This window comes from Lepidothrix coronata, unplaced genomic scaffold (assembly GCF_001604755.1).
Source record: "Lepidothrix coronata isolate B3197 unplaced genomic scaffold, Lepidothrix_coronata-1.0 Scaffold27, whole genome shotgun sequence".
NCBI classification, from domain to species: domain Eukaryota; kingdom Metazoa; phylum Chordata; class Aves; order Passeriformes; family Pipridae; genus Lepidothrix; species Lepidothrix coronata.
Window position 1 is genome coordinate 6,171,212 of NW_016690207.1, and position 18,087 is coordinate 6,189,298.

Genomic DNA, 18,087 nt, shown 5'->3' on the forward strand with positions numbered 1-18,087 from the left:
ACTGGATGTGGCATCAGTGCCATGGGCTGGGCAAGGTGGTGTTGGGTCAAAGGTTGGACTCTATGATCTCAGAGGTCTTTTCCAACCTCATTGATTCTGTGATTCTGGCTGCTAGGGTGGCTTCCTGCACCTCCAGATCCCCCTGCCCCAAGGGCAGGTGCCCACATAGGCAGAGCAGGAAGGATGCTGATGTTTCTAGGAATGCTGCTGCCCAGGCTCTGGATGCCAAGGACAGAGGGATCAGTGGGGCATGGTGGGAGAGGGGCTGCTGATGGAATTTTGGATGCTGATCACCACAGCACGTGGGAGAACTGGCTGGTGGGAGCTTCAGAGCAGCAACACAACAACAAGGAGAAGGGAAGCAGCACACAAAGTGTCCTGTCAGAGACCCACTTTCTTTGGCACCAACTCGACTTTCTTGCAAAACAGCAGCTGTGCTTTCACTGCAGGGTCACTGATAACATCACCCAGAAACACAGGCTGCTCAGAGCCTTTGCACCACACACAACTCCGGGCACAGGGGTTTGGCAGCAAATGTGGGCCCCATGGACACAGCCCTGTGAATGCTGAGAGCGAGGACCAGGCTGGGATCTGGCCTGGGCAGGAAGGTTTGGTGGAGAGAAGCCTCTGGGTGCTCAGGGGAGATAACATCTCTCAGAGGGGGCTGCTCCCTCCACTGCCTCCTAAGGGCAGGATGATAACAGGATAACAACAGTCTGACAGACACACTCAAGGGGCATTAACTCTTTTGGTGCTGAGAGTGGCTTTAAAGGCATCAGCAGCTTCCCCACCAGGCAAGGCCAGCACCACCTTCAGCCTCGCAGATGTGGGATCAAGGTCTGGCTGACTCCACCTTTCCCATCCTTCTTTCCTGCCTTTCTCCCTGCACTCGAGGGAGGGGCCCTGCAGAGCCTGCTCAGTGAGGTGCAGCAGCAGCTCAGCCCAGCTGAGCTCTGGGGCTGTGGCAGCTCAGACATGAGGGCTGTGGAAAGCCCCGGCAGCGCTCGGGTCCTGCACACACAGAGCAAACAAACCCCACAGCTCAGCTCCAACCCACACAGCTGCTCCACAGAACCTAAACCAGCTCAGAGCTCCGTGGCCATCACAAAGCTGAGCCTCCCCCCGGCCAGCAGGAGAGAGGCAGCACGAGCAGCAGCAAATGCAGGGCTGGAAGGTCAGAGCCCAGGGGGTCAGTCCCACCCCACTGCTTCAGGCACAGGCTGCTCACCCTGACACACACCAGCTGGGTTTGGCCATGTGGCAGCAGGTCCCACACAGCTGCTGTGGCCATGGGAGTCACCAGGAGTAGCACAGTGCAGGATCCAGCCACTGCACAGCCCCAGAGCTGAGCCTGGCTTAGCCCAGCTGGGCTCAGGGACAGAGGGGTCTCTGCCACGTCCCAGCATGAGCTGAGCACCAGCATCCACCCACCCCAACACCACCCACCCACCCCAACGCTGCTCTGCTGCTCAGCGAGGCAGCTTAGACTGAGCTCAGCTCAGCTGAGCCAAGGTGAGGTTTAGCAGCCAACACACCCCTGACCCCTGGCTTGCCTGAATGTACCAGGTGCACTCTGTCTGCTGGCAACCCCCCCAAATCTGCCTTGATGGAGAACCACAGACTCTCCTGAGCTAGGAGGCACCCACAAGGATCATCCAGTCCAACTCCTGGCCCTGCAGACACCCCAACAATCCCATCCTGTCCCTCAGAGTGTTGTCCAAACACTCCTGGAGCTCTGGCAGCCTTGGGGCTGTGCCCACTGCCCTGGGGAGCCTGGGCAGTGCCCAACCACCCTCTGGGGGAAGAACCTTTCCCTGAGATCCAACCTGAGCCTGCCCTGACACAGCTCCAGCTGCTCCTGTGAGTGAGACTCAAGCTGGCCAAGCTTTGGCTCCAGACCCAGGTGTCCAGGGCTGGCCCTCCCTGCAGCCATGGAAACGGAACTTCACCAACTCCAGAGCAATCACATTTCTCCTTCAAAGGAAAGATAAGAAAATTGCATCAACCTCTATCTGAGCAACCATGGCAACTTGTCAAACTAGGTCAAGATGTGGGGGCAGATAAGGCAGCTTTGAGAAGCTCTCAGAGCTGGTGAAGAACACATCAAACCCCAAGAACACACCAAACCCCAAGAACACACCAAACCCCAAGAACACACCAAACACTGATGGAGCTTCCGCCAAAATGCACCTTCTCAGCCCAGGCTGCGCCTCCCGGGGCAGATACCATCAGAGATGTGCTGTGACAGGGCACTGGGCCACCTCCCTGGGCCACCACCACGAAAACAGGGCCCTGGCAACAAAACCTGACAAATATTGTCGAGTTCTCAACCCCCAGAAAGCCCTGGAGATGTGATGGCCCAGCCCCACAGGGTGCCTTTGGGTGCTGGGTGTGGGCTCAAGGAATCCACTGAGGGGGAAATGGAACATGAGGGTCTTGTTTGGGGGCCCTGGGCTGTCAATCCCCTGCTCTGCTCGTTTGGAGGCTCCACCTCCTCCCCAGAGCCACAGCCAGAGCCCAGACACCGAGTTCCTCCGCTGGAGCTGCGAGACAGCACTTCCTCCCCCAGTAAAGTAAAAGGAGTGCAGAGCAAAGCAAAGAAAGCACCAAAAGCTCTGCCTGAGTCCCCCACTCCTTGCTTAGCCGGCCCAAGACAGCCTCCAGCAGTTCTGGGCAGCCTGAGTGGCATTTCTTGGCAGAAATGCATCAGCAGAGTTTGAGAGTGCCCGGTTCTCCTCCAGTTTGTGACACAACATGTCCTCACTCGCTCTTGCTGCTCTCACAGCTACCCAGCTCTGCTCTGCACCCACCCTTGGCACGGAAAGCTGAAGGTGCTGACGGGCCAGAGGGCTTGGAAAGGGTCAGAGGACACCTCTGGAGTCACCTGCCTGCAGAGATCACCTGCCCAGAGCCCATTCCCAATGGCAAAGGGGATGTGGTTGTACAAGGACTGATTATTGCTCAGCAGCCTTTGGAGAGAGCAAGCAGAGCCCCAGCCCAAGGATTTCTGAGTGATCCTGGATTTTCCTCTCCACATTTAAAGTCTCTCAAGTGAATCAGTGCAAATATAAATACAAAATCAGGCGTTCCCACTTATTGATCCCACAGAAGTGCCTGGGCCAAGGGATGTTCTTCTCAGCTCAAAGGGGGGCTTCAAATGAGGTGAGGGAAAATGTTACACTGCACAGAGGGTTTGGAATTGTGCTCTGGCATTGCAGGAACCCAAGTCCCCCCTTCCTGGTGGCACCAGGCCAAGGACAGCCTTTGGGGTGCTGCTATTCCTTGGAAAAGCACAGGGTCCAGCTCTGACTTCAGCTCCTGCCTCTCTGCGGGGGTGGTTCTTTTCCACTCTTTTCCATGAGCTACAGCAAATGTGGAGGGAAACATCCAGCTTGGAAAACAAGAGCTCCTAGTTCTGCCAGCACCTCTGTGCCTCAGTTTCCCCAGATGTTAAAATTCATCCAGTGCTCCTTCCCAGGCACTGGATACCCAAAGCACTTCCAAAGGCATTGCTGGGAGAAAATGGGAATAAAAACTGCAAGTCGTGGTCCCTGGTCTCTTTTTTCAGGAACAGCAATTTCCATGGCACAGCAGAGGATAAGAACCTGGGCATGGTCCCTCCTACCCCTCCTGCCTCTTCCCACCACACCCCCCGAGCCAAAATCCTTTCAGGAACAGCAGAGCACACTCATATTTTGTACAGCCTTTGTATATACTTTGTATAGACTTGGTCTCATTGAGCAGGCAGGGCTGAGCTCTCTTTCTAACTAAAGCTATAGCAACAAACCACTTCCTTTTCTGCACTCCTAAAATTATCTCCCCACCTCTCCTTCCTCCTACCCCTCTCCCCACCCTCACAAAAAGCTCGAGATCAGCCCCAAGATGAGCCGAGCGTGGGAGATTTCAGGGACAGTCACACCTCAGGATCTGCTCTGAACCTGCTGATCCTTATCTGCACAAACTCTTTCCACCGGCTGCTCCCAGCTGGGGCAGGAGAGATCAGCGTGTGCAGAGCAAGGGGAGCTGGCAGGAGCTGCCCTGAGTTCCACTCGGAGCACAGGGAAAAGCCATGGAAAGGATGAGCTCAGTTTTAGCTGGAAGCCCCATCCCATCTCCGTGGAGATGCCAGGTTGCTGCAGGGCTGTCACACCACAGGAGTTTCCATGGCCTATCACCTCCTCATCTCTCCCAGATGAGAATGGAAAATGTTTGGGACTGCTCTGGCACCATCCCAGCCCTGCCTCACACCAAGGTACGGAGCAAAAGCCAGGGATTCCCTGTGCCAGAAGGGGAGAGGATCATTCCCATCCCACCCAGCAGCGCTGGGGATGCAGCTGCTCCTGCCTGAGGGGGGAACCAGGGGTAGCCAACACGGTGTCAGAGGGGGAATGTGGGCTCTCTGCCACCCCGTGCTCCCAGGGATCCAAGCAGACACCAGCTCCTTCCAGCCCCAGCCAGGTGGGAATGGAACAGCAGGCCTTCCCTCAGCCAGGTCCCACATCCTGCAGGAGCTGTGGGATGCCCACCCTCAGAGGAGCTGCAGCCCTGGGGGGCTCTGTGCTCTCAGAGGTGTCTGAGGCATGGGGCTGAGCCCAGAGACCCCCAAACCCTCCCTCACAGCCCAATAAACACAGACCTTGGGCACCCCAGAGAGCCCCAAACCCCTCCCTCACACCCCACTGCAACACAGACCTTGGGCACCCCAAAGACCCCCCAGCACCTCTCACTTACAGCCCAATAAACAGCAACAAAAGCCTTGGGCACTCCAGAAACCCCCAAACCCCTCGCTCACACCCCACTGCAACACAGACCTTGGGCACACCAGAGACCCCCCAAAACCCCTCACTCACATCCCACTGAACCAACAGACCTTGGGCACCCCACAGACCCCCCAAAACCCCTCACTCACAGCCAATAAACAGCAACACAGACCTTGGGCACCCCAGGGAGTCCCAAAGCCCTCCCTCCCAGCCACTGCACCCACAGCCCTTGGGGGCTCTGCCGGGTGCTGGGGATGATCCTCCCTGGAGGTTTCCCAGGGAATGGGGAATCCCTACCTGTGTATCCAGCCAGGGCAGCAGCAGGAATGACGGGCTTGTCCTTGTTCATGTCGGCCCGATCCCGAACATAGTCCTTGAAGGTGCCCTTGGGCTTGTGGCTGGGCAGGGTGGCGGGATAGTCCTCGGAGTCGAAGCTGTCGTAGGACGGGACGCGCTGCAGGCTCTGGAAGGAGGACTGGCTGCTCCAGGACTGCGTCAGCCGGTCACAGCTGTCGTAGCTCTCGATGCTCTCGAAGGAGTCCTGGCCTCCCAGTTTGCCTGGGGAGCAGCAACAGCAGGTGAGGGGTGATGGGCAGCACACGAGCTTCACCTGCCTGCTGGGCGGGCACCTGGGGCTGCCCCACCACCCCTCAGCTCCCAGGGAAGGGCAGCCTGGACCTGAACCCATCATTCAGACCCCTGGAAAACTTCAGAGAGAGACAGAGGCAAAACCTCCAGGGCTGACTGGAAATGATCCTCCTCTTTCAAAAAGGCAACATCAGAGAAATAATTCACTTTACATATTCCAGACTGAGTTCAGGTGCCTAAACATAGGCACTCCAGGGCCTCTTTATTCAGAGGGTGGGGAGGCCCTGGCACAGGTTGCCCAGAGAAGCTGTGGCTGCCCCTGGATCCCTGGAAGTGTCCAAGGCCAGGTTGGATGAACCTTGGAGTAACCTGGGCTAGTGGAAGGTGTCCCTGCCCATGGCAGGGGGTGGAACTGGCTGAGCTTTAAGGCCCCTTCCAACCCAAACCATTCTGTTACTTTATGGTTTCTATGATTCTCTTCCTGCTGAAGGACATGGGGGTCCCCAATAAATCCCCTGTTCCCTCTGCCAGCCCCATACAAACACTGCTCAGGCCCATCCACGGGCACTGCACCAGCTCCTTTACTTTTGATGTTTCCTCCAGAACTCCACAGCAGCCCTTTCTTGCCATATGTTACAAGCAGCTTCCACCCCCAAATCCCCAGGGAGCATCAGATTTGATGGAGGAGGAGAGCAAAGGGCTGAGAGCTCAAGCAGCTCTTTTCCCAGTTCTGGTAAGGTGAGCACAGCTGGATTGTATCAAAGCTGCTCTCTGGGGTATTTTTAGTAAAAACCAGAACACGAGAGGCCAGATCCTCAGCAGTGCTGATTTACACCCACTGAAGACAGCAATACACCCTCTGTACTTAAAACAGAGCTAAAAAAGGAGCCAAAGAACAAGCTGAGGCTGCTCCTCTGATCTCCCTTACGCTGCTGATTGCTCAACATCTTTCCTGACAAACTACGAGCGTAACAGGATCATTCAAGTTCACTAATTTCCCAAACCAAGCTAAAAACAGCTGCTGGGATTGTGCAAGAGCTCCTGGAGAAATTTCCATTGGCAGAGCTACCCACAGCCTGGGCCTGGACAGTGGATCCCAGGGGAAGGGGAACGTGGAAGGGTGCTGGCACACTCCCGAAATAGTTGTTGTGTTGTAGTTTGAAGAGCACTTGCTGTGAAAAGACTCAACTAATGAAGGCTCTGCCCTGATTGCTGGCCTGGAATCCTCAGATGTTTGGATCCATTGGTATATCCATGTTTCAAACTCACTTTTGGTTTTATGCCTTTTATTTTTTTTTGAGAATTCCACAGGATACACTTCAATGCTTTCCTGAATCCTGCTAAAGGAGAACAACACTGCAGTGTGTGCACATTAATTGGCATAACCAACTCCCTGAGCAGTCCTGCAGCACGACCTCACTTAGAAAAGGACTTAAAAACCTGACAGGGATGTGGTTTGTATCAATCCATTGAAAATTCACCTCAATTTGGCCTAACCGAAAAAACCAAGCCTTGCACTAGCCCAGGAAAAGCTTAGAAGAATTTGACAGCTCCACTTTCTAGGCAGGAGCCCTCTCTGAGATAAGGCAGAGTGAAACAATTCCCATGGGACCACAGAATTCACTCCTAAAGCCCCCACAAAAGACAATTGACTGGCAAACCCTCTCCCTGAGTGATGCTCAAGGGCCTGACTGTGAGAGACTCAACTTCTAAGATAATGCAAGGTAAACACAGACATAAATCTAAATTAACTGGGCTCTGCTTTCTATTAAAGCTTCTTTCCACCCTTCTGGGAGGATTTCTGCCACCAAAGGCCCTTTCCAGGGCTGAAATGTGTGTTAGTGTGAGCACAGCCTGTTGGAATCATTCTATCAAAGTCTTTGCTAACAACAGCATTAAGGGCTTTTTCCTCCCTCCCCTGAAACCATTTTTAGGTTTGCCACTGAGCACAGGCCCAAGGTACAGTTGCAAAAGCCTTCCTGGATCATTACATTTCGAGGAGAATTATGAAATCACCTGTGTCAGAGAAAAGGTCGAGAAAAGGGAAAGGCACTGACGAAATTCAGGCAGAAAAACAACCACAGAAAGAGGAGTTCACCCAAAATTATAACCCTGTGCCCTCCTGGCTCATCCAGGTCACCTCTGCCAGAAGGAGAGGTAATAATACAGATAATGACTTCCCTGGCAGACTGGAAGAAGAATGGGAAGCTGCAGCTGAGCTGCTCTGAGCTGGGATGTGCAGAGCAGAGCTGCAAAGGGGAGGCAGCACCTCCCCAGCTCCCAGAGCTGAGAAAGGGTTTTAAATGTTCCACATCCAGCCTGGCTCACAGCAACACATCCCCACAAGGAATTTGAGGCTTGGGGACACCTGGATTCTATTCAGGGGGTGGTGGCAGGTCAGATCCCTTCCCTGTGCCTCAGGTTCCCTACCTGGAATCAGGAGACAATGAAGCCCCTTTGTCGGTGACTTTGAGCTCTGTGGGTTCAGTTTTTGCTCTGATGGAGGTTGGGAGCACCTGCCCCTCACCCTGCACCAGGTGAGGTGGCTACAAAGCACTGGGGCAGCTGGGCCCCATGTGTTCTGAATTTAATAATATTAACTGGAAAGGTATTTGGGCTCAGATCCTCCGAAGTGCTCAGGTGTTTAAATCCCATCACCTCAACCAGGAATCATGTACCTCTAACTCTTGGGAGATGTCAGGCTGTAGCAGGAGGATTCAGGGGGTCTTTCAGCTCTGCTGCTGCCTCAGCCCCTGACATCTGCACCTCCTGACAAAGCCCAGGGCTTGGATTCAGCAGAATATCCATGGAGATAATGGACAAAGATTTTGGATCATCAAGTGTAAAACTCTTCAGAGCCCTTGACAGTAATTCCTGATGAGAACTTGTGAAGAATTTGTAGGGGTTTGCCTGATCTTCTAAAAAAATGGTATTTATACAACCACCAGCAGTTTGTCCTCCCCAGTAGCTTTAAAGCTTAAAAATTTCACCCGAGTTTGACATCAAAGCCCAGCGCCAGAAATGGCACATTTTTGCAGATGTTGTAAAAACAGGCAGTGGAGGAGAGAAAAGAAAGACCTTTTTCATGTTTTCCCTGGAGGAGAGAAAAGAAAGACCTTCTTCAAGTTTTCTCTGGGAAGAAAGGCAGGGAGGGCTCAAAGCCACCAGGGGATCCAGCTCCAGAAGACACATGTGTTGGGAAAAGGCTCCCTGGGGACATCTCCCAGGGGAGGGAAGGCAGCACGGATGTTGTTACAGGGAGAACAGGAAGAAGGGCATGGTCTGAAGCTGTGCCAGGGGAGGTTTAGGTTGGATATTAGAAAGAATTTCTTTCCAGAGAGGGTAATCAGCCATTGGAATGGGCTGCCCAGGGAAGTGGTGGATTCTCCATCCCTGGAGGTTTTTAAGATGAGACTGGATGTGGCATCAGTGCCATGGGCTGGGAACCACGGCGGGGTTGGATCAAGGGTTGGACTTGATGATCTCGGAGGTCCCTTCCAACCCAGCTGATTCTGTGATTCTGAGATTCTAAGTCAAGCAAACCCTGGGTTTAGCCCCAGCTTTACCTCTGCTGGCACGTCCCATGCACATGTTGTCTGGTGTGACCACCTCCTGCTTGATGCTGAAGTAGTCTGTCTGCAGGGGGTCCGCGGGCAGCGGGTCCCGCAGGATGACCGAGGGATAGTCGCTCTCGTACTTGAGGGACAGCAGCTCCTCGGAGCTGATGGGGTGCAGGGTCTGGTAGGACTCTGTGATGAAGCTGGGCTCCGAGAACTCCGAGGGAGGCACACACTGGGCGTGTTCAATGCCATAACCTGGGGGCAGAACAGGAACGTCAGAAACAGTCCCGAAAGCTCAAAGAAACCCGGTCCCTCTCCAGCCTCCCCATCCCCAGGGAGACCTGCAGTGCCTGTGGATATAAAACACCTGGAACAGCTGGGAACTAGTTTTGGGAAAGGTTTCTAAAAGCTACAGAGGTGGTTTCTAAAAGACTTTTGGCTGAGGTTTCTAAAAGTTTATCCTGTCCTATAAATGCAGTAATTTAACAAAATCAGGCTTCCTCAGCCATCACCAACGTGCTTCCCTTGAGCAGAGCTGCCAGAGGCAAAGAGCTGGAAAATCAGGAAGAATGGAATCTCACAAAGGAGATATAGGGCAAAATGATGACTGTAATAGGTGAACCATTTCCATAGTCCCCTCTCCTCACTGGCCAGAGCCTGGAATCCTGATTCTCTGAGTCATGGAATCACGGAATCATGGAATCCCAGACCAGTTTGGGTGGGAACGGACATTAAAGACCACTCTTTTTCACCCCCTGCCACAGGCAGGGACACCTTCCACTAGCCCAAGTTGCTCCAAGCCCCATCCAACCTGGCCTTGGACACTTCCAGGGATGGGGCAGCCACAGCTTCTCTGGGCAACCTGTGCCAGGGCCTCCCCACCCTCCCAGGGCAGGATGTCTCCCTAACACCTCACCGAAATCTCCCCTCTCCAGGTCAGCTGGGGTTTTTAGCTGGTTCATGAAATACTCCCAGATTTCCAATCTTCTTCCAGAACATCTCCAAAGCAACAGCAATGGGAAGTGCAGGAGTGAGACTGAGGACTCATCCCTTTCCTTGCCAGGCTCCTTCCTAGCAATCCAGAATCAAGCCTTCTTCCCCCATTCCCTTCCTTTTTAAATATGTTTTTAACAATTCCCAGTACTCAGGAGTGATGAGGTCTCTTTCAAGGTCTGCTGAGCTACAGCTTCAAACAAACGTCACTTGCAAAATCAGACCCCAAAAATACAGATGGCTCCTAAATAAACCCTCAGCCCAACATGACTTTGCACAAGTCCTCATGTGATGCAGACAAATCTCTCCCAGGAGGCACTTCCATGCCTGGAAGCACTGGAGTGACACTGCTAATTGAGACTTACTAACGAAGTAGTCGGAGGTGTAGCGGGATTCGGGATACGTCGTGTTCGCTCCGTTTGCTGGGTATGGTTTCACCTCTTCTGCAAAGAGGAAAGGAAGGAAATGTCACACACTTGTGCTCTGCAAGACTTGTTGTAACACAGAGAGGTCTGAACTTCCTAAAATGCTCCTCTCTGGGTTAAACTGGGACGTTCAAAGGAACAGAAATTAATTAAGAGCTGAAATCCCATAGAAACTTGATGCACTTTGGGAATTCTTGCTGCAGGTATGGCCAGATTTAAAGCAAACCAACCCGACCCACAGAGCAACAACTTTCTCAATCAGAGGCTCCAGGTGGTTCTGAAACACCAGTTGCATCATTTCCTTGCTTGCCTTGGTCTTTGTTGTCTTCCATCCTCCCGAGGGTTGCTGATCACGCTTCCATGTGTGAGCTCCTGAAAAAACTCACCTTACAAGGGCAGTTGTTTCCCTGAAACCCCCTATTTTTAGACCAGCAGTAGGTGTGTGCAAGGGAGTGGGTAACACATACCAAACCCAGCTCCTCTAAGCCCTAATTAATGCTAATTCCCAGCCTATGCAGCACCTGATGCAGGGAGAACATTCCACATCCAAAAACGCTTTGTCCCACTGTCCATGACCCAACTCCTGGCCCAGACTTCACTGTGTATGTGTGGGCAGGATGCCAAATTTTAGCCTCTCTATAGGCATAATTCACTGGGAAAGAGCACAGAGCACATCAAAGCACAGATTCCCTGCTCCCTGTTGCTTTTTCCAAGCCCTTCGGTGCTCCCGGGCTTGGCGCTGGATTCGCTTTCCCACACAAAAGCTGCTCCTCCCCTGAGCAGTTTTTCCATGAACACCTTTCTCATTCCAACATGGCATTGTGGGCACAGATCCTGGCACGGGAGATTTTCTTTCCTTTGCAGAGGGCAACCAAAACAAACCCCCCCGGGCAGCTCTGGGCTGGGTTTGTCTCTGCCGAGGCTCAAGAGGAGCCGAGCGAAGACAACGCACGTTCGCTCGCGAGGAGCCTAATTTTGGTCCCTCTCCTGGGGATTGCAGGGTGGAAAATATTCCCTAACAAAAGGAGGGTTTGTGCAAACACAGAGAACTAATGAGAAAAGCTCTTCTGCTCTCCCCGTGGTGGCTGCCAAGGCACAGGGTGGGTGACCACAGAGCAGGAGAGCAACCTTGGGCTGCGCTCGCATTCACTGCTGGGAACCGAGGGGGTTATTTTAGGAAGAAATTTGGGAAAATACGCCTGAAAATACCCAAATCCAAGCAGGGAAAAGTGGCCCATCTGCTACCTTTTTATAACCCTGAGCAGTCTGTGGTAGGTGAGTCACTCAGAGCTCCCAGGGGAGGTCAGCCCAGGGGACAGCGAGGTCACAGCGTGTCCCAGTGCGACCCCAGGGACAGGGGCAGGTAAAGCCAAACATTTTGGGGTTAACCACCACCCCCAGCACCAACACCCCCAAGGGATGCTGGTGGGTGGATGGGGAGGATGGAGAGACAAGTTTGACCCTGATCTCTCCACACATCCCATCCCCAGGAGCAAAGTGCAGCCCCCCAACTCCTCCTGGCTGGGGAAAGACCTGTCAGGGACAACTTTGCACCTTCTGTTCATGCAGCACCAGCACAGCCCAGGCCTTGCCAGGGGTTGGAGATGAGCTGCCACTGACACGAGCCCTGTGGCCCACAGGGAACAGAAATCAGGCCTCAGAGTTATTTCTTAGAAGTCCTTGGTTACACCCCAAACACTTCACAGATATTGCCCTGCTGGGAAACGTGCTCAGAACCCACCAGAGGAGAGAGGGCTCAGCTTGTGCAAGAGGGACAAAGTCCCCAGGAAAGCCAAACACAGAAAGGAGATTTCTTGGTTCCCAGGGCTACACTAAAAGTGTGGAGACACTCAGAAATTCAGCTTTATCCTTTTCCTGCCTTTTGGAAGAAGAGTTACAACAGGAGCAAAGGTTTCCAGCTGCTTTGTGAAAGCTCCTGGCTATCCCAGACCTTTGGTATCCTCAAGACTGCAGTGTCTGAACAGCCTGGTGTTTGTCAGTGCTATATGAAAACATGATTCCCACTTTCCTGTGGAATTACAGCTCCAAGTTCATCTCCACGTGTGGAGAATCTACAGGAAGGAGCTGCACACCCAGCTCTGATGCCTCAGCCAGTACCTGCAGCACATCCCACCCCTCTCCGGTGAGTTATAGCCCCAAAAATCACAGAATTACAGAATCATCAAATGGTTTGGGTTGAAATGAGCTTAAAGATCATCTTGTTCCACCCTTCTGTCACCTCCAGGGACACCAGGAAGGTTGTGGGAAGGTACAAGGAATGGCTCATAGCAAGGAGAAATGGGCCTGACCACAAGGTTTTGCTCTGTTTGGTTAAAGTACCTGCTGTTGATATAAGCACTCAACAAAAAACAAGCAAAAGAAGAACAACACAGATAAAGAGTGAGAGAGCAGAAAAACAGCCTGTCCTCCCCAGAGCCTGTGTTTACCTTCTGAAAACCACAGGTAGCAATAAAATTAGTAATTGGCAATTAGCAGCCATTTGTCAATGGTTTCCTGGAAGGAATAACTGTGCTCCCCCTCCCCTTCCTGCCACCAGGGTCAGTAGGACAGCACAGGGGATGTTCCAGGAAAGCAAAGAGCTCTGCACAAAAAGGAGCTGGAAAAGGAGCCCGGGGGCTGCTGCTCCTGCTCATGGCCCAGGCCAAGGTGTTCAGCTCTTCTCCTGCTCTTTGGATACAATCCCAGCATTTCCTGGGCATCCAGACACTGAAAATCAACAGCCAAAATCAACCTGTGTGTCCCCAGCCGGTGACAACCGGATGCTGTCACACAGGGACTGGCAGAGATGGCTTCTCATCCCAAAATGTGAAACACCCTTTTTGGGACATGAAACACCTTTTTTGGGACACAAAAGAAAGCAAAGCAGCTTCCAATCACTGCTAGGAAACGAGGGTGGGATCTTGGCGGTGTTTTTGTGCCCAGTTCTCCTGGAGGAAGCACTAAAATTCACAACAGGAGTTGAACAAGCTGAGGAAAAACGCTCTGGAAAATCCCACCATGGATTCCAGGCAGGCAGAGTGTCCCTGCCCGTGGTGGGTTCCTGCCAAGCATCCGGCACAAACGCTCTGCCAGTTTCAAGTAGTACCAGGATTTGCTTTGCCCACTATCAGTGGGGATGCCCATTTGGAATCCTACTGTAAAGCTGGGCTTTGTAGGATGTTTTTCCTGGAATTAAAGGCCAAGGTGAACACTCAGTGCTCTTTGGAAAGCCCCAAAACCAGGCTGGCTGGGACAGTGGGAATCATTCCCCGCCGAGACTCACAGGCCTCACCTTTCTGCAGGATCTCCAGATGTTCCCAAAGGATGTCTCCCACAAAGTCAGGCGCCAGCTCCAGGAAGCACTCCTTGCCCAGGGCACAGAGGGCAGCTCCATTCATGCAGAACTTCTGGAAATCCACCTCCTTGAGGCTGAACTCGTTGACCGCCCACATCACCCAGTCCCGCACGTGCGTCTCCGTCCACTGCTGGGGATCTGCAGGAGGGATCCAAGAGTGAGCAACCACGAGCAGCTTTCCCGGGAAAACAGGGCACAAACAGTGCTCCAGCTGCACAGCCTCAGCCCATGGAGACTGGCAGCCCACTGGCACCAGGGTGGGGAGGGAACACCACACCCAGTTTGGCTCAGCCCCATTGAACACATATTTCAGACAATCAGCTTTGGATTTGTTTGGGACTTCCAATAATCTCATCAGTTCTCTGACTCCCTTCTCCCACCCTTTTTCTCTGATTTTTGGGTTCTCCCTGTCACCAGTTTGACTTGTTGTACTCCCTGCTGCTTCTCCCTATAGTGGAGATGACTTATCCACATTTTTCCAGCTGAAGCTGCTGAGAAACAAGGCAATCCCACCTGAAGAGAACCAACAAAGGGATGGCAGACTTGGAGAATTCATGGAGAATTCCAGGCAGTCTGGCTGGAGGACACAATCCCTGTGGATACCAGGGCTGCTGGGAAGAGCCTGTCTCACCTTTGGGAATTCCCAGCCGCTGCTGCTCCTTGGCGAAGCCGCTGAACGTGGCTTTCAATGCCTGGGACATCATTTCCTTGCTGCTGGGAGTTAATAAAGGCACATCGGCACATTCCATGTCTGCAAAAGAGCAGGAGAGAGAGATGGCCATGAGGACACAGGAGTGGGAAAGGGGCCAGGAGTCATGCTGGCCAGGTGACACAGTGCACATGGAATGTGCTGCTGGAATTGGACAGTGAGACCAAAGACCTTTCCAGACATCAACCTGCTGGGCTTCATCATCCCAGGAGTGTCGGGAGCCCGGGACAAAGCTGAGCAGCTCCAGATACCAAGAAAGGAAAAGAATCCCACACCAGGGTGAGCAAGGAAAGAGGGAAAAAAGTATCCCTAAATTCCCGCTCAATTGTCCCAGTCCAGAGACAAACAAGGGGAAAATTAAAGAGTCTTAGAAAATCCTTTATTCCAGAAAATTCTTCCCTGGGAGGGTGGCACAGGTTGCCCAGAGAAGCTGTGGCTGTCCCATCCCCAGAAGTGTCCAAGGCCAGGTTGGAGCAACCTGGGATGGTGGAAGGTGTCCCTGCCCATGGCAGGGGGAGGCACTGGATGGGCTTTAAGGTCCCTTCCAACCCAAACCAGTCCAGGATTCCATGATTCCATGAGAAAGGGAGCTGCCAGCAGGCTGAGAAAGGATGGGGAACCAGCAGAAAACTCATCTGAGGAGGAAGGGAAAACAAAGAGCTGGAAAATCCCTCATTAACCCGGAGTTACATCATGCCTAGCCCGTGGCACCGAATGACAGATCCAGGGGAGTCAGGAAGGACGTGCAGCCACCCTATGGGAGAGAGGGGCCAGGCCAAGCCAGGCCTGCAGTGAGCCCTGAGGAGAAGCAAACCTCATCCTGCTTTTTTTTTTTTTATACCTTTTTCTGATTTGTTTGGAAGGAGGTGGATATTTGTAGCCAAAGAGTTTCACAGACAAAAGCAACTGTTTGAGAAAAAAATTGGAATAAAGGTTTGGCTCTTTTTCCTACTTTATAAGTATTCCTGAAAAACATCTTTGATGGAGAAGGAAAGCCTCCCACAACCACCATCCCAAAAACTGAACTTTACCGGCCTCGTATGGAAATCTTCCACCTGAGCTTGGTTTAGCACTGTAGCCTAGTGGAAGTTTTTCCATGAAAACTCAGTGGAAAAACGACAACACGGGCAAACTCTTGGGTGTTTTCATGAATATCTGGACATGGACATGAAAAATCAAAGAATTCTCCGTTTTGTGGGAATGCCACCACGGATTTCCATGGCTCTAAGTTCGTTTCAGCTCTGATTTAATGAGCAAAATGCTGGTCAGTGCTTGTTTTAGACAGTGTTGAGTGAATCCCTGACAAAATATGGATTCAAGGCTGGACACAGTGCTGCAGTCCCCAGTGCAGCAGAGGTGCTTCCCAGTCTGACCCGGTCTGGGGGTCCTGCTCCACTCACATCCTCCACAGCCAAACTCCTGGGCATCACTTCAAGGCCAAACAACACAATGTGGGGGTTTTTTTCCAAGTGGGAATCTCAGGGTTGGACCAATAGGATTATTGGGCACTGGTGGAATCACCACTGGTGGAATCACCATCCCTGGACCTGTTCAAAAGACATGTGGATGTGGCGCTTGGGGACGTGGTTGCATGGTGGGATGGCAGTGCCGGGGGAATGGTTGGACTGGATGATCTGGGAGGGCTTTTCCAACACAAATGACTCTGTGATTCCATGGATAAGCTCTGTAGCACAGGGTGAGGGTGAGGGTGACCGTGACCAAATCATCCTCTGGATGCAATGAATGCAGTTCCACTGCCAAGCCAAACAGAGCAACTCCTCTGCCTCCATTTCTGCCCCTTCCACCTCTCAGCCCCCACTAAAATCAAGGCTAAAATCAGCCCTTCTCTTTAACCCCCTCCCACCTCAGTCTACAAGGGACTCAAGGAATGATTTGCAGACTCTCTGCTCAGGCAGGACCAGTAAAATTCCTGACCCCAAGTCTCTGGGGACCCAGTTCCTCCCCACATAAATCCAGGATTGCTGCCACAGTGGCAGCATCAGGACCTTCGAAAGAAAATCCCACATTCAAGGGCTATTTGGCAAATTACACTTCATTATTTACTGGATTTGGCTGGAGAGGGCACGGAAAAATGAGCAGCCACCCTTGTTATCTCTGTTCCCCATCTGCTGCCTCGAGATAACACTGGGAGAAAGTGGTTCAGTGCCCCTTTCCCTTCATCCTCATGTTACATTTTAATGCTTTGCTTTCTGTGGTTTCAGGGACCACCCAGGAATCCCTCCCCTCCTTGCCTGGTTAAACAGCAGCTCCTGCTCCCGCCTGCCATGGGAAGATGAGTCAGAGTCGGGCTGAGAAAACAGTTCTAACCCCAATTTTTACACTGAATCACTCGTGAAAACCTGTGTGGAGGTGACTTCCTTAGGCGAGACACCACGAGCAGGGCGAGGGAGGTGAAAAAACGTGGGTTTATCTCTGCAACAGCAAATATCTCTCCCTGATCCCCCCTGTTTTCTCCTGCAGGGTCCGTGGGGTTGGGTTTGTTCAGACCCAGAATCAATTTTTCAGTAGCGGGGGGATAAGGTTTCGGTTTAGGAAGGTGAACGCTGAGCTCTGCACAAACAACATGTCAAAACAGGGGAGACTTAAAAGTGATTCCCAGGGAGAGGTCATGGAGAAGCAAACAGTCTGTTTTCAAATAAAAAAACCCCCATGCCAGAGGAGGGTTTCTATTTAAACACCAAAAGCAGCCCAAATGTGCATTTCAAGGCTTCTCCTTGAAGATATGTTGTACTCGGCAGATTTAGGGTTGAAACATCATCTATTTTTTCCTGTTAAATCGTAGCTGCTTGTTCACATTTCTGCAGAGGACAGAGCAGCCCCAAAGCCCTGAGCCTGCAAACGCTCCCTGAAGCCTTGGTTTGGTCAGCAGGGTCCCACAGCTCTGTAAAACTCACATGGGTAAAACCAAACGTGGGTGAAAAGCTCTGCAGACGTGTTTGTGGGCAAGGCTTGGCTTTGTGACCTGAGAAACACATGGGGGATGGAGAGTTTTTAATCTAAATTCTGTCTCTGCTGGTTTGGAGATACTAAAGTTACTTAAATATCCTTTTCTTTGTTAAACCCTAAGTGTATGAGGAGCATGATGGGCTTCACCCAGCTCTGCATGGTGTAACTTGGGGTGTTCTGTGCAGGGCCAGGAGTTGGACTGGATGATCCCTGTGGGTCCCTTCCAAACAATTATAATTCCATGAGCTTTGCTGGGTGCTGGGTGCATGGGGAGTTCCTTCCCATGGAGGAGAATCCAGCCTTGGCGATGTCCTCCAGTTTGGGATTCCTAAAGCTCAGAGCCCAGCACAGCTTCGGGAACAAAAGCAACAAGCCAGGCTTAGCTCGCCTGGTTTCAGCTTTCCCCGCCATCTGAAACCTGTTTCCAAGAGTTTGATCAAATCTTGCCCAAATCAAACACGTCCCTTTGCGCCCCTCCTGCTGCCCACAGAGCACACACACCAGGGACAGAGCCAGCCCTGGGCAAACAGAGCACACAGAGCACACACAGAGCACACACAGCACACACACAGCACACACAGCACACACAGAGCACACATAGAGCACACACAGCACACACAGAGCACACACAGCACACACAGCACACATAGAGCACACACAGAGCACACACAGCACACACACAGCACACACAGCACACACAGAGCACACACACATGGGACAGAGCCAGCCC

General features: G+C 52.4%; 1 protein-coding gene across 3 annotated transcripts in view; it reads right to left on the bottom strand.

Moving 5' to 3' along the window:
* The window catches only part of ETS1 (ETS proto-oncogene 1, transcription factor), an 84,242-nt gene that overhangs the window by 11,630 nt on the left and 54,525 nt on the right, over positions 1 to 18,087 (bottom strand). For all 3 annotated transcript variants that reach the window (XM_017809807.1, XM_017809808.1, XM_017809806.1), the window contains 5 exons: positions 14,313 to 14,432; positions 13,619 to 13,819; positions 10,267 to 10,344; positions 8,915 to 9,163; positions 5,058 to 5,318 (listed from right to left, as the gene is read on the bottom strand). In XM_017809807.1, coding sequence (XP_017665296.1) covers positions 5,058 to 5,318; positions 8,915 to 9,163; positions 10,267 to 10,344; positions 13,619 to 13,819; positions 14,313 to 14,432 — 909 coding nt within the window. The remainder of the gene's footprint in view (positions 1 to 5,057; positions 5,319 to 8,914; positions 9,164 to 10,266; positions 10,345 to 13,618; positions 13,820 to 14,312; positions 14,433 to 18,087) is intronic.